The sequence below is a fragment of the Nerophis lumbriciformis genome, linkage group LG12 (genome assembly GCF_033978685.3).
Source record: "Nerophis lumbriciformis linkage group LG12, RoL_Nlum_v2.1, whole genome shotgun sequence".
Lineage (NCBI taxonomy): Eukaryota > Metazoa > Chordata > Actinopteri > Syngnathiformes > Syngnathidae > Nerophis > Nerophis lumbriciformis.
The window spans coordinates 6,074,322-6,100,396 of NC_084559.2; the positions used below are offsets into that span (position 1 = coordinate 6,074,322).

Here is a 26,075-nt window from a genome sequence, read left to right on the forward strand (position 1 = left end):
CATATTTTTATTTTTATTTTCGTTGGGTCAAATATAGGTTAGAATTAGAAAAATACTACCTATATAATAATGTAATTTCTTTATTTGTTGTTTTAGACGGAACCAGATGTCACTAATGCAAATTTTGACATAAAAGACTAATCCATAAAGTAATTGCTGTTTGAGTTACATTGTGTTTTAACCTCCAAAGGCCTTACTGGCCACATGCGTGGACAGCACCTCTTAGCTCTTATTTCCAAAATTGTGTACACTACTGAATTGGGGTCTTTTTCGGACATATGGACACTTATACTGCTATCTGGTGGTGTCAGAAGAGTATAACATACAATGGAATTAAAAAAAAAAAAAAAGTGTTAAAAATAAAAATGAGCATGACACTACACATGAAGTACACGTTTGTGTACTTATGGACTAAGTACATCATATCAAAATATTATTTTTTAGTTTTTATTGTAATTAGGGTCCAATAAGCCCAAATAGCAAAGAGAAATAAAAAAAGCATGTAAACAAACAGCTTGGGCGTTAAGTTGATATAGTACGGCTGACCTAAACAGTTTACCACCAAACTGAATGAGATATTCAGGGACAATTTTTTTTCTCCCAGTGTTTTTGCGACACCATCCTACGGTTAGCTCATGTGGCTAAAATTTGACTGAGTAATGTTTGATTTTCTCTTAATTTACAACCCTTGGGCCACATTTTTCTGACAAATGATCCCCCTGGTACAAAGCCACACATTACAGGATCATATTTTTATTTTTATTTTCGTTGGGTCAAATATAGGGTAGAATTAGAAAAATACTACCTATATATAATAATGTAATTTTTTTATTTGTTGTTTTAGACTGAACCAGATGTCACTAATGCAAATTTTGACATAAAAGACTAATCCATAAAGTAATTGCTGTTTGAGTTGCATTGTGTTTTAATATGGCAGTGTTGTACTAATGTTTTAAAAAATGCACTCGTGTAACTCGTATGTACGTATGAGGCATACAAATCTGAAATGACACCGTAAACTCACTCTCTATGCGTCCCAGGGAAACTGTCAGGTTCAAACACTGATGACCTCTATTAAACAGGACAAGAATCAAAGAATCAAACGGAGACATAATTAAATTTGGCTCAATTTGAGGAGAAACGTCTGGTCTGTACTCTTGTACAGTCTCCAGCACGCTCTAGCGAAAGATTGTATGCCTCCTCCTTTATTTAGACTTTCCCTGACCACATGGCAACGGCTGCTTCCAAAGGGACGTGGGTCGTAAACAGCGTTGCCTTTGGTTACAGAACAGTTCAAAAGAAAAGGTCGTAAACACTTCACAGAATAGGTCGTAAACAGTTCAAAGAAAGGTTAGTAAAAGAGTTTAAAAAAAGCGGTGTCTGGAACTTGGGCAGATCCTGACTTCTCTCCGCTTTGTAGTCCTTGGGTTAAAACAATATCTTTCTGTTGATTACAATACATGAAATAAAACAGAACACCGTCATGTTGCTTCCCCCCTACACAGTGGAGTTTTACAAGCCTTCTTCTTGGTAGGTTCAAAGACAGCTTTTGGTCTTTTCCCTGGGAACTCATTTCAACACAAAGTTTTTGTGATAACTTAGATAAAATTATTCTAACAGAAACACCTAATTTTTCCATTAAAAAATAATACATCCGTGATGATGGTGTTTCAATGTTGCAGTAGTGGTGATGAGAAATACTTTGAATGGCGGTCAGCATTTAATTATTCTCACAGCCTCAAACCTTATGTACATTATAGCAAGCGAGGGGCAGGCATGCTAATAGCTAAGCTATCTTGAAACGACACAAAAAATATGTGCTTATTAAACTTTTAATGACGGAACCATATTAAAGCAAAAAGTAGGAAGCTATTAACAGGAAATTAACAAGTAGAGGGTAATGTAACAGCAACTGTTTGGTGTGTCCGCATTGTTGCAGCCAAATGTAAACGACACGTTTATGATCGATATTAGAGTGATTAGATCAATATTTGTATTTTCTTAAATTTTTTTTATCCATTTTCTACTGCTTGTCCCTCATAGGGGTCGCAGGGAATTAGTCCCTAGACACCGGAGGACTTTGAGGGCCGAAAGCAAAGCATTCAAATTAGAGATGTCCGATAATGGCTTTTTTGCCGATGTCCGATATTCCGATATTGTCCAACTCTTAATTACCGATTCCGATATATACAGTTGTGGAATTAACACATTATTATGCCTAATTTTGTTGTGATGCCTCGCTGGATGCATTAAACAATGTAACAAGGGTTTCCAAAATAAATCAACTCAAGTTATGGAAAAAAAAAAAGCCAACATGGCACTGCCATATTTATTATTGAAGTCACAAAGTGCATTATTTTTTTTAACATGCCTCAAAACAGCAGCTTGGAATTTGGGACATGCTCTCCCTGAGAGAGCATGAGGAGATTGAGGTGGGCGGGGTTAAGGGGGGCGGGGTTGAGCTGGGGGAGGGGAGGTAGCAGGGGTGTATATTGTAGCGTCCCGGAAGAGTTAGTGCTGCAAGGGGTTCTGGGTATTTGTTTTGTTGTGTTTATGTTGTGTTACGGTGCGGATGTTCTCCCGAAATGTGTTTGTCATTCTTGTTTGGTGTGGGTTCACAGTGTGGCGCATATTTGTAACAATGTTAAAGTTGTTTATACGGCCACTCTGTGTGACCTGTATGGCTGTTGACCAAGTGTGAATTGCATTCACTTGTGTGTGTGAAAAGCCGTAGATATTATGTGACTGGGCCGGGACGCAAAGGAAGTGCCTTTAAGGTTTATTGGCGCTCTGTACTTCTCCCTACGTCCATGTACAGAGCGGCGTTTTAAAAAGTCATAAATTTTACTTTTTGAAACTGATACCGATCCGATAATTTCCAATATTACATTTTAAAGCATTTATCGGCCGATAATATCGGACTGCCGATATTATCGGACATCCCTAATTCAAATATGTTGTACATAGTGATATTTGCTTTGTTTAGTTAATGTGTGCTATTGACTTTGTTTTGCTCAAACAATTCTATATTATTGGTAACACTTGTGGCTGTTTAGCACTGTCTCATATGAGCATTCCCTATTTGCTTTACATCAGTTTCCATAAAGAAAATGGGGAAAATGATGCATGATTTTATCTGGCAGGGAGAAAAATAAATAACTTTTTAAACTTGATGTCAAACTTATACCAGCAGAGGAATGTGTGCAATAAAATACTATTGGCATTTGCACCAAAATGTCTTTTGTAATCTGGTTATCACATGTAACTAGGGGTGTAACGGTACACAACAATCTTGGTTCGGTACGTACCTCGGTTTAGAGGTCACGGTTCGGTTCATTTTCGGTACAGTAAGAAAACAACAAAATATACATTTTTGGGTTATTTATTTACCAAATTTGCAAAATCTTCCACCAAAAGTATTTTTCTTAGTGGAATATTTGATGTGAAGTAATGGGAACATAACATTGATTTTGATTCAGTATTATGTTTTGAGCAATGACAGTTTGAAAGAAAAAAAACAGCTTTGTTTTATTAGTTAACATTGGAACTTTTTCTAAATTACATTTAACCTTTAAGCTTTTTAATTTGTTTTTGTTTATTTTAATAGTATTTTTAGAATGTGTCGTGGGCCTTTTAAAACATTAGCTGTGGGCCGCAAATGGCCTCCTGGGCACACTTTTGACACCCCTGCTATAGATGATAAAAAATTAAATGTGATAAATCTATGGATAAAAAGCAGAGCCGGGCGACGCATGCGCGTTTATCATAACTCTCTCTCTCTCTCTCTCTCTCTGTCTCTGCCCCTCCCTCACCAATGCTGCTGCTCGCACAATTTATTTTGTTTTTAACCCCTTCTTAACCCTGAACGTACATTGAAAATACACGCACCCAAACTCAAAATGCCGGACATTTGAGGCATTTAAGAAACTCCGCCCTGACAGCTCCGCAAAAGAGGACGTGTCCGGTGAAAAAGGACGTATGGTCAGTCTATCGTAGCCCGTTAGCTGCTAGCATGCCGTGTGTTGTGCCTCGGTGTGCATTGTTTACACAACGTGCGTTACGCTACTTAATATGTCCGTGTGGAAACTCGTTCAGTACACCTCCGAACCGAACCGGAATACCCGTACCGAAACGGTTCAACATTTCTACATGTAACACACACAAATTATAATTTCTAAGAATGTTGTTTCATGTGCTTTTTTTAGGTGCTGGCCTGGTTTGAGGAGGGAGAAGAAACCATCACAGCATTCGTGGAACCATTTGTAATTTTACTTATTCTTATTGCCAACGCAATTGTCGGTGTGTGGCAGGTGAGACAATCTCATAAATGTACAGTCCTGCATAATTATTGAGTTCCACCACACCATTGTGCCTTCAATTCTTCCAATAGGTTTACTTAATTACTGCCTACTTAACATGCAAACACAATAAAACACATTTCCTTACAAACATTTTACAAGCTGAAATGTAAAAGCGCTGTAATGTATTTGTTGGCACTTCAAGCTGTGACACTTAGTGTCGTCCTGCGCCTTATGCCTGGTAAAAACTGCACTGGCTAGAGAGTTTGAGCACTGAAATGAGTCTATCCTGACTAGGAACGCAATGCTGAAGATGCCATTGAGGCACTGAAGGAGTATGAACCTGAGATGGGGAAAGTGTATCGGCAGGACCGCAAGACAGTCCAGAGGATCAAGGCCAGAGATATTATTCCTGGAGACATTGTAGAAGTTGCTGGTAGGAAACAAACTCTTGGATGTTTTTAACAAATTATACTGTATGTATAAGTATAAAGTGACATTTGAATATAATATGACTAAAAGAGGCAAGTCTTTAAAGTTAGTTTCTGCTTTTAGGTTTCACTGCACACACTATGAAATGTTCTTTGTTAGCTTGTCTTTTAGGCTCTCTTGCTTTAATGTCTACTTTCCCTTCTGTTCCTATGTGTCTTCACACATCAAGTGTACATTTCATGTTGATGCTGCATTCCTGCTTGCTGTTGCAGCATGTCATCTGTGCTTGGGGATCATTCATTCTGCTAATGTCCAGCCAACTCCTGACTTTGCACCTCTCACATTTATTACAAAAAGGTTGAAAAAAAGGGGCGTATCTAAGCGATGTTGGAGTCTTAAAAGGGAACTGCATTTTTTTTTTTTTTTGTCGTTTACCATCAGTATGAGAGACATAACAATGGATGTTATTGTTTTAATGCATTTTAAATATTAAATAAATGAGATCAAAAGTCCGCTTACAATGGAGCCTACTAGAGCCGCTCAGTTGTGCCTAAAAAGCTATTTAAAAAAACATCCAAACACCTCCATTAGGGTTTTATATACCATATTTTTTGGACTATAAGTCGTAGTTTTTTTCATAGATTGGCCGGGGGTGCGACATATACTCAGGAGCGACTTATGTGTGAAATTATTAACACATTAGCGTAAAATATCAAATAATATTATTTATCTCATTCACGTAAGAGACTAGACGTATAAGATTTCATGGGATTTAGCGATTAGGAGTGACAGATTGTTTGGTAAACGTATAGCATGTTCTATATGTTATAGTTATTTGAATGACTCTTACCATAATATGTTACGTTAACATACCAGGCACATTCTCAGTTGGTTATTTATGCCTCATATAACGTACACTTATTCAGCCTGTTGTTCACTATTCTTTATTTATTTTAAATTGCCTTTCAAATGTCTATTCTTGGTGTTGGCTTTTATCAAATAAATTTTCCCAAACAATGCGACTTATACTCCAGTGCGACTTATATGTTTTTTTCCTTCTTTATTATGCATTTTCGGCCGGAGCGACATATAGTCCGAAAAATACGGTACATTATTTCGGACTATAAGTCGCAGTTTTTTTCATAGTTTGGCCAGGCTCCAGTGCGATTTATGTTTCTTTCCTTCTTTACTATGCATTTTCGGCAGGTGCGATTTATACTCCGGTGCGACTTATACTCCCAAAAATACGGTATGTGTATATATATATATATATATATATATATATATATGTGTATATATATATGTGTATATATATATATATATATGTGTATATATGTATATATATATGTGTATATATATGTATGTATGTATGTATAATTACAATCATTATGAGAGACATAATGTCTTATGCATTCTAAATATTAAATAAATGAGGTCAAAAGTCCGCTTACAATGGAGCCTATTAGAGCCGCTCAATTGTGCCTAAAAAGCCATTTAAAAAAACACCTGGGTTTTATATACATGATGTAGGTATATACACAATTTAGGTGCGGGCACATTTATAATAACATTTAATATTTACGTATTTTGTTAATTTTAAGCATACGCAGCACATTAATTAAAAAAAAAAAATGCTCCACGGCGTTTGCTTATTTTTTTCTTTATCACTTTGTGTTGTCCTGTTATGATGTGACGACTTGTCTAGGTTGTACCCCGCCTTCTGCCTGAATGCAGCTGGGATAGGCTCCAGCCGCCTCGTGAACCTCAGGCCATGTCCACACTACTAACACAGGGAGTTTCAAAAACTCATATCGAAGGTTAAAATGTTCTCCATCCACACAGGTGTAGTTTCAAAAGTGTTTATGTCTACACACAAATGCATACACTTGTTGTCATGCGCATTTTGTCCAATCAGAAGCCTGGGGAAAGCAGCAACAGCTGACTTAGTGGCATTACACCTTTGTTATTATGTTTATTTTGATATACTTTAGACGTACAATGACATGTACATTATCTTTAAAACCAGCCTGCACGTACACAGAGCCCTGGGAACATTATGAGCGTTTTTTTTTTTAGTGTTTAAAGCGTGCATGCACACCTGTCCTGCTGAAACCCAACACTCATAGAATTATAGCATGTTTAATAAGTAACATGGTGATTTATTACATGTGCAGTGAAGTATACATTATTTCTAAAAATCAGCACGCACTAACGAGCCAAAGAAACCGTTTTGCATGTTTAAGTGCATAAAGTGCACAGACGGTAGCACTTATAATATCAATATCACTAATACTTGGTTAATATTCAAGTCATGAAATGTAAATGGAGTATTGTTGGCGTTTTTTGAATGGTTATTTATTGGATTTTATGGGCAGAATAGAGGACCTCCCATTGGCTTCGCTGTAAGCGGACTTTTATTCATTTAATATTAAGAATGTGGACGATAGACCTACAGTCTATGAAGTGATGCAGAATCTTTCTGTGTGTAGTGTTAGATTATGTTGTAATAGGTGACTATAGTGACGAGGACAGATGTCTGTTACCACCCATGTACTATGTGTGCTCCTGGTCCTTTATAGTTGGTGGTTGGGTCATCAGCAGCACTCTTAATTTTGTACATGACAGTTGAGTTGACTGCTGGTTGTAGTTTTATTTGATTTACGAAGCATATCGCAGAAGAAGCAGACCTTAAGATGCGTAATAATTATGTTCTGAGACGAATGCATTAGGCACGCTCTACTTGCATTTTTGTGGCATGCCTTTTTTTTTTTAAACTGTTGGTCAATACAACTGCTGGCTTTCCTGTTAGCAGCGTGAGGCATAACTTTAAGCAATCCAGCATAGCTGCAGCTAATCTAGAGTTCAGCTGACTGATTTTGATGGTTTGCCTTTTATTTTTTGTATCATGATTATAATCAGAATAAAACTGTTATCAACAAACTTATTTGTGAACAGTTTCACGTTTTAATACAGCAATAATATTATTATTCCCTTTTTAAAAAAACAAACAAAAATTAAAGCTGCAAGCGGCGATGAACGGGACCGACTTTGAGGGCTCATAAAATCCAAACATGAGCAGTAATTAAAACTCTTTCATCAACTTTTAATCAGAAGGGTTCAATCTCTCTCCTGTGCTAATTTGAAGGCAACACGACAAACGCGCTCAGAGGAGATAATGTTTGAAAAAAGGAAACTGTTTTTACACAACTTTTGTTTTGAAGGGGGAATTGCAAACTTCCTGTTGATTTTTGCTGGGGGTTGTCAGTGTATGAAATATAGGTCTAAGTGAGACCTACATAGAGGTTTTTGTTTCATGTCTCTACGACATTCCTACTGGGAGTTAGCGCGGTAACAACACACAACAGCAGTCGTCAACGTTTTGGTCTACCGCAAAGCAGTTCGTCTGCCGTAAACAGCAATGTTGTGACACTGCCATCTCGTGCATTTGATGAAAGCACTTTTGTGCGTGCCACACATCAATGCATCATCAGAGAGGGTATTCAGCATGGTTAGAAAAATAGTGACAGAGAAAAGAACAAGGAGGGACAATTCAACCCTTAACTCAAAAAGTATATGTGTAAATAAATGAACACTGAAATTCAAGTATTTTTTATATATATATATATATATATATATATATATATATATATACATACAATAAAAGAAATATATATTTATAGCTACAATTCACTGGAAGTCAAGTATTTCTTATATATATATATATATATATATATATATATATATATATATATGAAATACTTGACTTGGTGAATTCTAGCTGTAAATATACTCCTCCCCTAATATTTTACTGAGATCATTTAGGACCAAAACCCTTAATACAAGTAAAACACTCTAACATAAAATCTGCTTAGTGAGCAGAATTATCTTATCAGACAGAAAATAAGCAAATATCACCCTTATTTGAGATATTTAATCTTACTTAGATTTCAGTTTTTGCAGTGTAAATCTCCCTTTTCTAAAAGCAGCAGATCTCTGCGGGTTAAACTAAACTGGCAGTGACTACTTGTTGTGCTGGAAGATGGTATGGCTCAGTGGGAAGGGTTGCAAGCAGTGAGAGAGGCTTTCTCCTCGGCTCCTATTGTGTCCAAGAGAGAGAGATGACCTTATAGGGAAACACTTTGTGGAGAAACCACCTACAGCACCATGCACGATGAATAGTGACCCTTCCCATCAGCACCCGCACCCTCCACTGGGATTCCAGACACCGTGGATAGTATGGCATTTGTGTGGTCTGCCAAATGTCCAGTGTCACTAAGGGACTGTCCTTTGGCAAATGTTCATGGCTGTGATAAATGGTCTCATCTTGCTGACTGGGGGTGTTGGTGTTAGACACCCAAACTTCATATGCAGCTACAAGGGTGGTACGCGTTATCTCTGAAATGTACACTCCTTAATGGGTCTATGATGTGATACTAACACAGCAGTAATCATATAGAACTGCTTTTCATGGTCTCAGGATTAAACATCCTATAGGAGTAGGTTAGGTACTGCATTTTGACACATTTTACTTAACTGAAATGCCTAATAATTCGTTAGCATGTGAAAAGTCTGTAAATCTAACTTTAAGGCACTTTGAATTTCACATCTTTATGCCAGCAGCCGTAACCATAACATACATTTAAAGGGGAACTGCACTTTTTGGGGAGAGTTTGCCTATCGTTCACAATCCTTATGAAAGACAAGAAGACGTTTTTTTGTGTGGGTTTTTTTGCATTCTCGCATGTAAAAATCGGCTTGTTCTAAATGGCTAGTGTGAAGAACGCATATATATAGGTAAAAGCCAGTAAATTAGAATATTTTGAAAAACTTGATTTATTTCAGTAATTGCATTCAAAAGGTGTAACTTGTACATTATATTTATTCATTGCACACAGACTGATGCATTCAAATGTTTATGTCATTTAATTTTGATGATTTGAAGTGGCAACAAATGAAAATCCAAAATTCCGTGTCACAAAATTAGAATATTACTTAAGGCTAATACAAAAAAGGGATTTTTAGAAATGTTGGCCAACTGAAAAGTATGAAAATGAAAAATATGAGCATGTACAATACTCAATACTTGGTTGGAGCTCCTTTTGCCTCAATTACTGCGTTAATGCGGCGTGGCATGGAGTCGATGAGTTTCTGGCACTGCTCAGGTGTTATGAGAGCCCAGGTTGCTCTGATAGTGGCCTTCAACTCTTCTGCGTTTTTGGGTCTGGCATTCTGCATCTTCCTTTTCACAATACCCCACAGATTTTCTATGGGGCTAAGGTCAGGGGAGTTGGCGGGCCAATTTAGAACAGAAATACCATGGTTCGTAAACCAGGCACGGGTAGATTTTGCGCTGTGTGCAGGCGCCAAGTCCTGTTGGAACTTGAAATCTCCATCTCCATAGAGCAGGTCAGCAGCAGGAAGCATGAAGTGCTCTAAAACTTGCTGGTAGACGGCTGCGTTGACCCTGGATCTCAGGAGTGGACCGACACCAGCAGATGACATGGCACCCCAAACCATCACTGATGGTGGAAACTTTACACTAGACTTCAGGCAACGTGGATCCTGTGCCTCTCCTGTCTTCCTCCAGACTCTGGGACCTCGATTTCCAAAGGAAATGCAAAATTTGCATGGTTGGGTGATGGTTTGGGGTGCCATGTCATCTGCTGGTGTCGGTCCACTCTGTTTCCTGAGATCCAGGGTCAACGCAGCCGTCTACCAGCAAGTTTTAGAGCACTTCATGCTTCCTGCTGCTGACCTGCTCTATGGAGATGGAGATTTCAAGTTCCAACAGGACTTGGCGCCTGCACACAGCGCAAAATCTACCCGTGCCTGGTTTACGGACAATGGTATTTCTGTTCTAAATTGGCCCGCCAACTCCCCTGACCTTAGCCCCATAGAAAATCTGTGGGGTATTGTGAAAAGGAAGATGCAGAATGCCAGACCCAAAAACGCAGAAGAGTTGAAGGCCACTATCAGAGCAACCTAGGCTCTCATAACACCTGAGCAGTGCCAGAAACTCATCGACTCCATGCCACGCCGCATTAACGCAGTAATTGAGGCAAAAGGAGCTCCAACCAAGTATTGAGTATTGTACATGCTCATATTTTTCATTTTCATACTTTTCAGTTGGCCAACATTTCTAAAAATCCCTTTTTTGTATTAGCCTTAAGTAATATTCTAATTTTGTGACACACGGAATTTTGGATTTTCATTTGTTGCCACTTCAAATCATCAAAATTAAATGAAATAAACATTTGAATGCATCAGTCTGTGTGCAATGAATAAATATAATGTACAAGTTACACCTTTTGAATGCAATTACTGAAATAAATCAAGTTTTTCAAAATATTCTAATTTACTGGCTTTTACCTGTATATATGTTTAAGAGTTATTTCTTTTTATTCATAGTCATGTTTGAATCATCTAGTGTTTTTCCATTTGTACTCTTTCTATTTCTTATCTTATGTCCGCAAGTAAACTATGTGTGTTACCTTGAAGGCTTGCATTGTAGGAGATGGAATACTCCCCTTTGTCTTATCTGTAGTGGAACAATGAAGCCGTGTTCCTTCTCAGACAGGTGGGGGTCTTCTTCATTTTGCAAGAAGTGGGCTCTTCCGTTCGAGTGTCAGAACAACTTAGGAAGTCAGTATGAATGTATTGGTCTAGGTCAGGGGTCAGCAACCCAAAATGTTGAAAGAGCCATATTGGACCAAAAATACAAAAACAAATCTGTCTGGAGCCGCAACTAATTAAAAGCCATATTTCATACAGATAGTGTGTCATGAGATATACATTGAATTGAGATGACTTAAAAGAAACTAAATGAGCTCAAATATAGCTACAAATTAGGCATAATGATGCAATATGTACATATAGCTAGCCTAAATAGCACGTTAGCATCGATTAGCTTGCAGTCTTGCAGTGACCAAATATGTCTGATTAGCACTCCACACAAGTCAATAACATCAACAAAACTCACCTTTGTGCATTCACGCACAACGTTAAAAGTTTGGTGGACAAAATGAGACAGAAAAAGAAGTGGCATAAAACACGTCCTCGAAAGTCAGAGAAAGTTATACATTTTAACAAACTACGGTGAGTTCAAGGACCGCCAAAATTAGTAGGACAAAACGGCGTTCGCCAAATACTTGAGTCAGTGAAGCATGTTTAATATAAACAGTGTGCTTTATAACAATTAGGGAGGTTAGTGTCATGTTTGTCCTCCTACAGAAACCATATTAAAACAAAAAATATATTTTTTTCCCCTCATCTTTTTCCATTTTTCATACATTTTTGAAAAAGCTCCAGAGAGCCACTTGGGCGGCGCTAAAGAGCCACATGCGGTTCTAGAGCCGTGGGTTGCCGACCCCTGGTCTAGGTGGTTCTCCTGAAACTTTCAGTAAAACTTGATAATATTCCAAAACTGTCTTGAGGGTCCTTCTTACTCAGCATATATGTCATGGAAAGAACTTGGGATTGACCAGTAACTTAGATTCCCTTGGAGGAAGAACTGGTCCGACGCAACACTAGCAATGCACCTAATGGGAGCAATCAGGATTACCTCACTTTAGAAATGCATTCAAAAACCTGTCAACAATACTTCATTTACGTTCTGTAACCTGCATATTAACCAAGCTGTTGTTGTAAGAGCGAACGCGGAGAAACAAAAATGGTCGTCTTTTGTTATCCATTAACAAGTCCGCCATGATTAGAACACACTCGCGTTTGTTTTCAGAAGTAGGAACACACATTGCCAAAAGTCGGGAGTGCGTTGCTATGGAAACGGAAATAAATGCGGAGGACATGAGTTCCAGCAATGCTTAAAATGATCACAATATGGTAATTATTGTACACTACATATTTTTATGAACGTGTCTGTTACTACATTATTTATATTTATATATATATATATGTATGTATATATATATATATATATATATATATATATATATATATATATATATATATATATATATATATATATATATATATATATAGCAGTGGTTCTCAACCTGGGTTCGATCGAACCCTAGGGGTTCGGTGAGTCGGCCTCAGGGGTTCGGCGGAGGTCAAAACACACCCGACTCATCGTGTAAATACAAACTTCTCCCTATCGGCGTATTACGGATACGGCAACAGCTGACTGGTTTGCAGGTGTGTAATTTGTTGTGAGTTTATGCACTGTGTTGGTTTTGTTGTTTGAACAAGGTGATGTTCATGCACGGTTCATTTTATGCACCAGTAAAAAAACATGGTAACACTTTATTATGGGGAACATATTCACCATTAATTAGTTGCTTATTAACATGCAAATTAGTAACATATTGGCTCTTAACTAGTCATTATTAAGTACTTCTTAATGCCTTATTCGGCATGGCCTTATTATAACCCTAACCCTCTAACCCTAACCCTAACCAAATAACTCTAAATTGAGTCTTTATTACTTAGAATGTTCCCCTAGTGTCCAAATAACTCTACATTAAGTCTTTGTTACTTAAAATATGTTCCCCATACTAAAGTGTTACCAAAAACATATAACTTTGTCTTGAATTTGAAAAAAAACATTTTATTTTTCACTAAAGAAGGGTTCAGTGAATGCGCATATGAAACTGGTGGGGTTCGGTACCTCCAACAAGGTTAAGAACCACTGTTTTAGAGGCTTTAAAAATTACAACGGTGACTCCCATTGGCTGCATCTTCCAAGCGTTTGTTTATCTTCTTTAAACCCCTAAAAAATATAAAGACATGTTTCTCATATTGATTGTGAATGATGGGCAAAATAAATTTAAACAAATGCAGTCCCCTTTAAATATGGGTTATGTCAGAGATGGCATTCTGTTACTTTAAATGTAATTTGCTTATGTATTGTCTTCGTGGATTCACCTAACCTTTTCTTACCCTGAATTACTCTTTGTTTACGTTACACACTTAATTTTGCTTCAGTCTAGCAAGCACTCTGTTGATTTTGACAAAAGGTACTGTGCTCTTGGTTGTTGTTCCCATGGCAATGGCAACACCATTATATGCTATGTGAAGGTTGAGCTGGCTGCTGCTTAAGATTCATAACGGCAAGAGGCTCAGCAGAGATCTCAAGGAGACTTATTGCGACAGTCAACAGAAGAGAGGAAGTTCTTTCAGTCCTCTGTACTTAAACTTCGGGTTTTTACAAACTATGTCATTTTTGGATCTTCACGGTTGAAATGTTGGAAAGTATATTTGTTCTGTCCTTTTGTGTGAACATTGGTTGTTCTGTTGCACAGCCTAAAGCGAAACATTTAAGTCAAATGCATTTACTGCATTAGTTAAAAAAAAGTCCTTAGATTGACTTGTTTCTGCATGCATGTTTATAGTACACTGCTAGCTGTGTGCATTATGGCTGACTTCATCATTGTCACTTAAATGGATTATCATGTGGAATAGGCTTCATCACTCTTCCTGTATCCTTGTATGGATGTATGCATTTATGATTGGATCTAGTCAGGCACAAGCCACATTTGGATTTACGGTGCAAAGAAGCGAAATTTAAACAAACTTCACACCGCTACCAACAATGTTCCCTCTAAGGTGCGCGCCTGTGCAATTGCGCACTGCTCAAGCGTCCTCTGCGCACGGCAAATCTATGCCACGCACAAAATCAAATAAAAATTAAAGCTGCAAGCAGCGATGGACGGGACCGACTTTGACGGCACATAAAATCCAAACCGAAACAGTAATTAAAACTCTTTGGTCAACTTTTAATCAGAAGGTTTCAATCTCTCTCCTGTGCTAGTTTGAAGCCGACACGACAAACGCGCTCAGAGGAGATAATGTTTGAAAATAGGTGACCTGTTTTTACAAAACTTTTGTTTTGAAGGGGGAATTGCAAACTTCCTGTTGATTTTTGCTGGGGGCTGTCAATATATGAAATGTAGGTCTAAGTGAGACCTACATAGAGGGCTTTGTTTCATGTCTCTAAGACATTCCTACTGGAAGTTACAGGCAGTTTTGTCTGAGTTTTCTTCCTAGGAGCAGTTGTGTCTGTTTTCTTCCTAGGAGGCGCTAGAGCGCAATTTTGAGTTTTGGGGTTTGGCCCTTTTTATTAGATCGCAATTTTTGCCAGTCCTGATGTGTGTGTCCAGTTTGGAGAGTTTTGAAGCATGTTAAGGGGGTCAAATTACAGCTCAAAGAGGCGGCGGAATAATAACAATAATAAAACGCACAAAATACAATAGGGTCCTCTGTCCCAAAGGGACATTGCGGTCCCTAAAAATAAGCGCATAACAATTTTCGACACGGACACGACAGAGAAAACAGTTTTCGTCATCATTGTTCAAATATTGTAACGTTTGTCAAGACGCTTTGAGGACATGAATTCCATCGATCACTTTACTGAGCAAAACTCTTTATTGTCGGCCATAAACACATCACCAAAACATTAGTAAAAAAAATTATATCTAGCAAAACTGGTCATTTTCTGCAGTACAAACCAGACCAAAAGCAACAACAGCCGCTAGCTCTTTCTCACTTGCGCCAACACATGCACATATGGCACTTAGCCAGTGATGCGTTTACAGCCACACAAAAAGTCGGACAACTCCAACACCACACATAGTGTAATTCCAGGTCGTTACACTATGCTTTACCAATCAAATGTGTGCTTATTCTAGTGCAGGGGTCGGCAACCTTTACCAGTCAAAGAGCCATTTTGACCAGTTTCACAAATTATAGAAGACAATGGGAGCCGCAAAATTTTTTTGAAATTTTAAATGAAATAACACTGCATACAAAGGTTTTTATTTGCTTTGTGCTACGTATAAACCAGGGGTCTCAGACACGCTGCCCACACTTTTATGTGGAATTTGAAAGCTGGTGCGGCACGCGGGTTTTTAAAATGAATAGCGTTTGTCAGCGTCATGCGTGCCGTGATGGTACAGCATATAACGCCCACTACAGCCAGCGTGCCTGAACAGCCACACGTTGTACGGGGCTTCCGCTTGCTCATGTTGGTGACAGCAAGGCATACTTAGTCAACAACCATACAGGTCACACTGACGGTGGCGGTATAAAAAAACAAAACTTTAACACTCTTCCTAATAATGCGCCACACTGTGAACCCACACCAAACAAGAATGACAAACAAATTTCGGGAGAACCTCTGCACCGTAACACAACATAAACACAACAGGACAAATACCCAGAATCCCATGCAGTCCTAACTCTAACTCTTCCCGCTACCAAACCCGCCCACCTCAACGACGCACAGAGAGAGGGGGGGGGGGTTGATGTGTGAGGGAGCAGGGTTGGGGTGGGGGTGGGGTTTGGTGATAGCAGGGGTGTATAATGTAGCACGGAAGAGTCAGGGCTGCATGGGATTCTGGGTGTTTGTGCTGTTGTGTTTATGTTGTGTTAAGGTGCAGATGTTCTCCCGAAATGTGTTTGTCATTCTTGTTTGGTTTTGGTTCAAAGTGTGGCGCATTATTAGTAAGAGTGTTAAAGTTGTTTTATATGACTACCGTCAGTGTAACCTGTGTGGCTGTTGACCAAGTATGCCTTGCTGTCACGTACGTGTGCAAGCAGAAGATGTATATTGTATAACAAGTGTTGGGCTGGCACGCTGTTAATACAGATTGTAGAGGGCGCTAAATGTTGTACCATCATGGCACGCCCTTATTATAGCCGTAAGGGTGAAAATCGGTGAATATTAATCCCGGGAGTTTTCTGCGAGAGGCACTGAAATCCGGAAGTCTCACGGGAAAATTGGGGGGTTCAGCAAGTAAGCTGCTGAGCCGCATCAGAGTGATCAAAGAGCCGCATGCGGCTCCGGAGCCGCGGGTTGCCGACCCCTGTTCTAGTGTCATTTATTAGGAATCTTAATTTATAAATATTAATCATGAAATGCTGTTAGTACATTAAATAAATACTAATAAAAATATATTTTTTTACAAACAGGAAGTTGCAGGAATGTACACATGATCCCCTGCTTACATCTCATTGTGCAACATGTGAATGTTTTAATGGGAACTAAATGCATTGTCTGAAAGGGGTACAAATTATTTCCAAAGCAGGACCTCCACCCAGACAAACAATACAAGTACACAGTTCATGAAAAACAATATTTGTTGTTATTGTCATTGTAAGTGGGCCTCAACACTTATATTAGAAATGGAAATGACTGCTGTCATTTGATTCTAATAATAAGAGAATGATGTCTGTCTATCTGTGTTGGCCCTGCGATGAGGTGGGGACTTGTCCAGGGTGTACCCCGCCTTCTGCCTGAATGCAGCGGAGATAGGCTCCAACACCCCCCGCGACCCCGAAAGGGACAAGCGGTAGAAAATGAATGGATGGATGGAGATTGAACTTATTTAGTCAGGTTTGGGACAGGTGTGCTGCTGGTGTAGCCACAGTGTGCACGTCTGATGTTGCTCACATGGCCTCCACTGAATGCTCAGGGAGTTTTTGCGTTTGCTCACACACGTGAAAAATTAGAGGGAACATTGGCTACCAAGTACAGTTTCATCTATTCTCGACCATTCATTTTTAGTTAGGTTGCTGTTTTAAGGAAGGCTGCTTTGGAAAGCTGTCACGTCGACTCTTCTGTGATGGCCCTCTTGACTTGACAGGACGTCACTCCTTTGTCCTGCTGCCATCAACACATGCACCCTGAGAAAGCCTGGCCGGCTTAAAGCACATGCTGTGCCCGAACACACGGCAGGGGCAGGTGCCAGTCAAAGCTGCCAGCTTATGTTGTGCCACGGCCTCACTTGCTGTTGAAAGGTCTATTTAAAAAGCACCTATGTGAGTCATATTGGGTGAAATGTATCATCAAGCCTGAACTCCGTGGACTCAGTCACCTGTTGGTGAACACGGAGGTGAAAAAGTATGGATGGCTGATATGTTTGGACCGCTACCAAAGCAGGATGTTGATACAAAAAGACAGCTGATATACGCGTGCTTCTTCAGAGCGAGCCTGTAGAGTAAACACGACCCCTGGTTAGTGTTTTGAAAAAAAGGAGAATACGCCGTTACAAAATCTACTCCTTTTTTTTTTCTCTGCGATCTTAAAATTGATGAAGTACTCAAAGACAGGAAGTGTTGCATAATCACCAAAGAGTAGGACTAAAGGCTTGTAAGAAAACTTTGTCTAAATCAGTGGTTCTTAACCTTGTTGGAGGTACCGAACACCACCAGTTTCATATGCGCATTCACCGAACATTTTAGTGAAAAACAAATAAAAAAATTTTTTTTTTCAAATTCAAGACAAAGTTATGTTTTTGGTAACACTTTAGTATGGGGAACATATTCTAAGTAATAGACTTAATTTAGAGTTATTTGGTTAAAGTTACACTGCAAAAAGTCAGTGTTCAAAAACAAGAAAAAAAAATACAAACATTAGGGTTATTTTATTTGAACTAAGCAAGATTTTCTGCCAATAGAACAAGAAAATTTGGCTTGTCAAGACTTTCCAAAAGCTAACTTCAATGAACCCAAAAATACCATAAAATAAGTATATTCTCACTAATAACAAGTGCACTTTTCTTGGTAGAAAAAAAAAGAGACCTTTTTGCTCAATATGTAGAAAAATATTGTTAAATTAAGTAAATGCTAGTGCCATTATCTTGACATAATGATATGCGCTCGGCATTACATTTCTTGAAACCAGCAAACTTATACTAAAAACGAAGGCAGCCGCTTGTTACTCTCGGGGTCTCCTAGCCGCTCAGGCAAATCATATTGTCTAAAAATGCATTTTTCCATGGATAACATGACATCATCGCGCCAAGTGCGTGCTCTTTCAGTCAATTAGCGTGCATATATACAGCCCGGCCCCCGGCCAAACATTTTTTTAATTGTAATTTTGAAGAATTCACCTGAATGTGCATGAACTATTTCTGTTCAAAATTGTTAGAAATGTCACATGTTAAATGTTTAAATATTAACTGTCAGTTTACTGTACCGTGCCAACTGTACTACTTTGTGAGTACGTATTTTCTCTTGTTCCATTGAAAATTATACAGAAAAGTCTATTTGGCTGTCATCCGTTTTAATTATGAGACACAATTGTGTCAAAGCAATGTTTTTTTTCATGCTTGAAATAAGAAATTATTACATTAAAAAAGTAGTTTTATACTTGTGAGTGTTGATGACACAGCTTTGCAACAGTTGATATTCTAGTTTCAAGCATGTTTTACTCCATATAGGTCATCAAATCTCAGCAACAAGCTGTAATATCTTACTGAGATCATTTAGGACCAAAACCCTTAAAACAAGTAAAACACTATAACATAACATTTGCTTAGTGAGAAGAATTATCTTATTAGCCAGAAAATAAGCAAATATCACTCTTATTTGAGATATTTAATCTTAGATTTCAGTTTTTGCAGTGTAGGGTCAGAGTTAGAGGGTTAGGGTTATAATAAGGCCATGCCGAATAAGGCATTAATAAGTACTTAATAATGACTAGTTAAGAGCCAATATGTTACTAATCTGCATGTTAATAAGCAACTAATTAATGGTGAATATCTTCCCCATACTAAAGTGTTACCATGTTTTATTACTGGCGCATAAAATGAACCGTGCATGAACAAAACCAACACAGTGCATAAACTCACAACAAATTACACACCTGCAAATCAGTCAGCTGTTGCGGTAGGTATCCGTAATACGCCGATAGGGAAAAGTTTGTATTTACACGATGAGTCGGATGTGTTTTGACCTCCGCCGAACCCCTGAGGCCGACTCGCCGAACCCCTAGGGTTTGATCCAACCCAGGTTAAGAACCACTGGTCTAAATGAATTTAGAGTTATTTAGCTAATTTGTACAGTATATCTTAATGTGTTTAGATCAGTGGTTCTTAACCTGGGTTCGGTTGAACCCTAGGGGTTCGGTGAGTCGGGCTCAGTGGTTCGGCGGAGGTCAAGACACACCCGACTCATCGTGTAAATACAAACTTCTCCCTATCGGCGTATTACGGATACGACAACAGCAGAAGTCACACTGATTTGCAGGTGTGTAATTTGTTGTGAGTTTATGCACTGTGTTGGTTTTGTTCTTTGAACAAGGTGATGTTCATGCACGCTTCATTTTGTGCACCAGTAAAAAAACATGGTAACACTTTAGTATGGGGAACATATTCACCATTAATTAGTTGCTTATTAACATGCAAATTAGTAACATATTGGCTCTTAACTAGTCATTATTAAGTACTTATTAATGCCTTATTTGGCATGGCCTTATTATAAGCCTAACCCTAACCAAATAACTCTAAATTAAGTCTTTGTTACTTAGAATATGTTCCCCTAGTGTCCAAAAAAACTCTAAATTAAGTGTTTGTTACTTAGAATATGTTCCCCATACTAAAGTGTTACCAAAAGTATATAACTTTGTCTTGAATTTGAAAAAAAAAAAAACATTTTATTTTTCACTAAAGTGATGCGCATATGAAACTGGTGGGGTTCGGTACCTCCAACAAGGTTAAGAACCACTGTTCTAGATTATATGCATCAGAGAAATCAGTGTTGGTAGCGTGACCTTCTCTGAAATTAAGCTTCCCGTAGTTCCATGTTCGAATGCTACTGTGTCGGTGGTTCTGAGAAGTACCGGCCGTTTGGATTGGACGACGACTGCTGACAGATCCACTTTTGTCAGGACACTTGCCGTATTGGGTTAAACAATCATTTAGTTTCTACAAGGGGTTAGAAGTTAAGCAGCAATCTCTTGCGTTCAAGTGCACATAAGTGTAAAAAGGATGAAAACAGACAGTGACAACAGTTGTTGAAGAAAAAAAAAAACACCGGCCTGTTCGCCGAATGTATTATGTTTTGTATTCTAAGTATCTAGTAGAGGGGATTGTCCTTTTGGTCTTCCTGTGTTGTCACAGTGATGTGGAAACAGCTGCCATCATGCAGCCACATTTAAACCTGATAAGAGCATTGGGGAAGATATTGGAATACTTTTTCCATTTTTGGCTTCATGCATTGTAGGTCCTGATGCTATTTTCCTTTCTCTAAAGGGCACACACACGTTTAATATTACAATATGTATATATAGTTTCCCTTAGATGGCAGCGGTCTGGTACTCTACTGTACTGTCTTGATGTATACATGTCTTTTAAGCATCCTTGCAGATGTGTGTCCTAAATAAAGCCAAGTACCATTTTTATGAATATATGCTTATAGCCCGAACTTAAGCCGGTTCCCCAGTTTTGCGTTATGTAGCTGAATTGGGTCACCACAATTCCGATGTATCCAAATTGGTCTTTTCCTTTGAGACAACCCATATATGGCACACAAGTCTTCCATTTCCTCCTCTTTTTTGTCTCTTTCTCCTTTCCTACAGGGATGTCAGTACAGTCCTACGACCTTGAGACAACACTCTTCTTTGCTCTGCTTCCTCTATAGATTACACCGCCCAGTTCATACATGCTGATTTTAAGCTCACAGCAACTAAATGTTCACACATACAATAACACTATTCGTGATTATTTTCACTTGGGAACCTGTGCCTGATGTTTTTTATGCTGACATGTTTTGTTTGGTTACAGTTGGAGACAAAGTGCCTGCTGATATCCGTATCTGTTCAATCAAATCAACAACCTTGAGGGTTGACCAGTCCATTCTCACTGGTAAGTCGATAAACAGCTTTCATTAAGCAAGGTATGTGTTGAAATCTATTTCCAACCTACGTTTTGTTTACCGCCACCTTGTTAGTTCTTTCGATCTGAGGAAGGAAACATTGTATACAATTTAAAACTCTATTCTGAAAATGTTCAAGACAGTGTACATTCAAACACATGCAGCTTTTTCAATAGAAATAAGAGCATAGTCACAATCATTATCAGTTTAGACTAGATTAAGTAGAACTTTATTGATCCATTGGTGTCTGCCCTCAGGGAAATTTAGGTTCCGGTATTCCTCGGGCATTGAATTGACCGTGATTGGACTGTTCAGTCTAAAGCTGTCGTATCCAGTTTTTGAGCATGAACTGACAAAGCCTTCTCGAATGAGACTATGAAATTAAATATCTTCTAAGACAACCTGAACAGTCCACTTGCAATTGGTTTAATGACCTGGATCAGGGGTCGGCAACCCGCGGCTCCGGAGCCGCATGCGGCTCTTTGATCACTCTGATGCGGCTCAGCAGCTCACTTGCTGAACCCCCCAATTTTCCCGTGAGACTTCCGGATTTTAGTGCCTCTCGCAGAAAACTCCCGGGATTAATATTCACCGATTTTCACCCTTTCGGCTATAATAAAGGCGTGCCATGATGGTACACATTTGGCGCCCTCTACAGTCTGTATTAATAGCGTGCCAGCCCAACACTTGTTATACAATATACACCTTCTGCTTGCACACGTAAGCGACAGCAAGGCATACTTGGTCAACAGCCACACAGGTTACACTGACGGTGGTCATATAAAACAACTTTAACACTCTTACTAATAATGCGCCACACTTTGAACCAAAACCAAACAAGAATGACAAACACATTTCGGGAGAACATCTGCACCTTAACATAACATAAACACAACAGAACAAATACCCAGAATCCCATGCAGCCCTAACTCTTCCGGGCTACATTATACACCCCTGCTACCACCAAAACCCCCCACCCCCCACCCTCTGTGCGTCGGTTGAGGTGGGTGGGGTTTGGTAGCGGGGGGTGTATAATGTATCCCGGAAGAGTTAGGGCTGCATGGGATTCTGGGTATTTGTCCTGTTGTGTTTATGTTGTGGTACGGTGCAGATGTTCTCCCGAAATTTGTTAGTCATTCTTGTTTGGTGTGGGTTCACAGTGTGGCGCATTATTAGTAAGAGTGTTAAAGTTTTGTTTTTTTATACCGCCACCGTCAGTGTGACCTGTGTGGTTGTTGACCAAGTATGCATTGCTGTCACCTACGTGAGCAAGCGGAAGCCCCATATAAAAAGTGGTTAATCAGGCACTCTGGCTGTAGTGGGTGCTATATGCTGTACCATCACGGCGCGCATGACGCTGAGCCATTCATTTAAAACCCGCGTGCCGCACCGGCTTTCAAATTCCACATAAAGGTGTGGGCAGCGTGTCTGAGACCCCTGGTTTATACAAAGCAAATAAAAAACTTTGTATACAGTGTTATTTCATTTGAAATTTCAAAAAAAATTGGCGGCTCCCATTGTTTTCTATCATTTTTGAAACTGGTCAAAATGGCTCTTTGACTGGTAAAGGTTGCCGACCCCTGACCTGGATGAATAAGAATATTTACAGAACACAACAGTAACACAAATAACAGCAAAGCACGCTGAGTAAAAAAAAGCATAAATTAAAGAGAGAAATAAAGTATGATTAGTTGTCAGTTTAGCATGTTCGGCAACATATGAAAATAAAACAGTCTTAGTAAAATACAAGATTATATCAAGTGACCACTGTATGAATCTGAGATCTTCTCTGCTGTCTTAATGAGACACTTTGTCTTTTGCAGGGGAGTCTGTCTCTGTCATCAAACACACAGACCCTGTGCCCGACCCTCGTGCTGTCAATCAAGACAAGAAGAACATGCTCTTCTCTGTAAGTCTAGTTTTTTACCAACCGTGACTATTTACATTGTTTTATAAGTCGAAATCCTGGGGAAAAATATATTCTTACTTATTTCAGGGTACCAACATTGCTGCTGGGAAGGCTGTGGGTGTGGCTGTGGCCACAGGTGTCAACACAGAGATTGGTAAGATCCGTGATGAGATGGCGGCCACTGAGCAGGACAAGACACCCCTGCAACAGAAATTGGATGAGTTTGGCGAACAGCTGTCCAAGGTCATTTCCCTCATTTGCATTGCGGTATGGATCATCAACATCGGCCATTTCAATGACCCCGTGCACGGAGGCTCGTGGATCCGTGGGGCTGTCTACTATTTCAAGATCGCCGTGGCACTGGCTGTGGCCGCCATCCCTGAAGGTCTCCCTGCTGTCATCACCACCTGTTTGGCTCTGGGCACCCGCCGCATGGCCAAGAAAAATGCCATTGTCCGAAGTTTGCCCTCTGTGGAAACACTGGGCTGCACATCTGTCATTTGTTCTGACAAGACCGGAACTCTGACCACCAATCAAATGTCTGTCTGCAGAGTAAGTCTCACACAAAATGCACTGCCTTCTCGGTTGTCTAGTTGTTTGAATAGGGTGACGGATGCTTGCTCTGTGCAAACACCGTTCTTTTGTGACCATGTTTTCAGGTTGTATAGCTTGAAGGCAACATGGGGGAGTTTGTCTTCACTTACATTAAGCCGTTGGAAGACTTGTACCTGTTGTGTAACTGACCTTGCGTCATCAAGTTGTAAAGCAGCCAATGTGTAGCCTCTTTAAAATAAGCATGTCATGTTGCAATTGCCATTTATTTAAGTTTAAAACTCTTTTTGGCCTGCTCAATAATTCACATAATCTTAAATGTACAAATCAGGGCACTGAATCATTTACAAATGTACAGTTTCAATTTTGTCTTGAGATATTTTACCTGTTTTCCAAGCCCTCGGACTTAGGGCATTTATTTTTTTAAGGATATGACAGGTCACAACATCCATCCCACAAGAATGGTGTCACTCTATTGTGGTGCAAAAAGCCAGTTAAGATACAATGGCGTCTCAAAAGTGTTGTTTTCTAAATAGGGGTGTAATGATTGATCGATATATCAATAGATCAATTTATATTCCTAAATTTTAAGTATATTGATCGATGCTCGGCAAGTTTGCCTTCCAAGGGATAGGTATCGATCCAAGATTGTTTTAAAAGAGAATCGATCTACAAACCCCGTTTCCATATGAGTTGGGAAATTGTGTTAGATGTAAATATAAACGGAATATAATGATTTGCAAATCCTTTTCAACCCATATTCAATTGAATGCACTACAAAGACAAGATATTTGATGTTCAAACTCCATAAACTTTATTAATTTTTTGCAAATAATAATTAACTTAGAATTTCATGGCTGCAACACGTGCCAAAGTAGTTGGGAAAGGGCATGTTCACCACTGTGTTACATGGCCTTTCCTTTTAACAACACTCAGTAAACGTTTGGGAACTGAGGAGACACATTTTTTAAGCTTGTCAGGTGGAATTCTTTCCCATTCTTGCTTGATGTACAGCTTAAGTTGTTCAACAGTCCGGGGGTCTCCGTTGTGGTATTTTAGGCTTCATAATGCGCCACACATTTTCAGTGGGAGACAGGTCTGGACTACAGGCAGGCCTGTCTAGTACCCGCACTCTTTTACTATGAAGCCACGTTGATGTAACACGTGGCTTGGCATTGTCTTGCTGAAATAAGCAGGGGCGTCCATGGTAACGTTGCTTGGATGGCAACATATGTTGCTCCAAAACCTGTATGTACCTTTCAGCATTAATGGCGCCTTCACAGATGTGTAAGTTACCCATGTCTTGGGCACTAATACACCCCCATACCATCACAGATGCTGGCTTTTCAACTTTGCGCCTTTAACAATCGGGATGGTTCTTTTCCTCTTCGGTCCGGAGGACACGACGTCCACAGTTTCCAAAAACAATTTGAAATGTGGACTCGTCAGACCACAGAACACTTTTCCACTTTGTATCAGTCTATCTTAGATGAGCTCAGGCCCAGCGAAGCCGACGGCGTTTCTGGGTGTTGTTGATAAACGGTTTTCGCCTTGCATAGGAGAGTTTTAACTTGCACTTACAGATGTAGTGACCAACTGTAGTTACTGACAGTGGGTTTCTGAAGTGTTCCTGAGCCCATGTGGTGATATCCTTTACACACTGATGTCGCTGGTTGATGCAGTACAGCCTGAGGGATCGAATGTCACGGGTTTAGCTGCTTACGTGCAGTGATTTCTCCAGATTCTCTGAACCCTTTGATGATATTACGGACCGTAGATGGTGAAATCCCTAAATTCCTTGCAATAGCTGGTTGAGAAAGGTTTTTCTTAAACTGTTCAACAATTTGCTCACGCATTTGTTAACAAAGTGGTGACCCTCGCCCCATCCTTGTTTGTGAATGACTGAGCATTTCATGGAATCTACTTTTATACCCAATCATGGCACCCACCTGTTCCCAAGTTGCCTGTTCACCTGTGGGATGTTCCAAATAAGTGTTTGATGAGCATTCTCAACTTTATCAGTATTTATTGCCACCTTTCCCAACTTCTTTGTCACGTGTTGCTGGCATCAAATTCTAAAATTAATGATTATTTGCAAAAAAAAAAAATGTTTATGAGTTTGAACATCAAATATGTTGTCTTTGTAGCATAATCAACTGAATATGGGTTGAAAATGATTTGCAAATCATTGTATTCCGTTTATATTTACATCTAACACAATTTCCCAACTCATATGGAAACAGGGTTTGTATTTTATCGATACTAGAAAA

The 26,075-nt window shown here is 39.2% G+C and overlaps 1 protein-coding gene across 1 annotated transcript in view; it reads left to right on the top strand.

Annotated features, from left to right (window-relative positions):
* The window catches only part of LOC133595517 (sarcoplasmic/endoplasmic reticulum calcium ATPase 2-like), a 68,118-nt gene that overhangs the window by 22,395 nt on the left and 19,648 nt on the right, over positions 1-26,075 (top strand). The window contains exons 4-8 of the mRNA XM_072914254.1: positions 4,206-4,310; positions 4,596-4,734; positions 21,254-21,334; positions 23,168-23,253; positions 23,341-23,805. Of these exons, the coding sequence (XP_072770355.1) occupies positions 4,206-4,310; positions 4,596-4,734; positions 21,254-21,334; positions 23,168-23,253; positions 23,341-23,805 (876 nt within the window). The remainder of the gene's footprint in view (positions 1-4,205; positions 4,311-4,595; positions 4,735-21,253; positions 21,335-23,167; positions 23,254-23,340; positions 23,806-26,075) is intronic.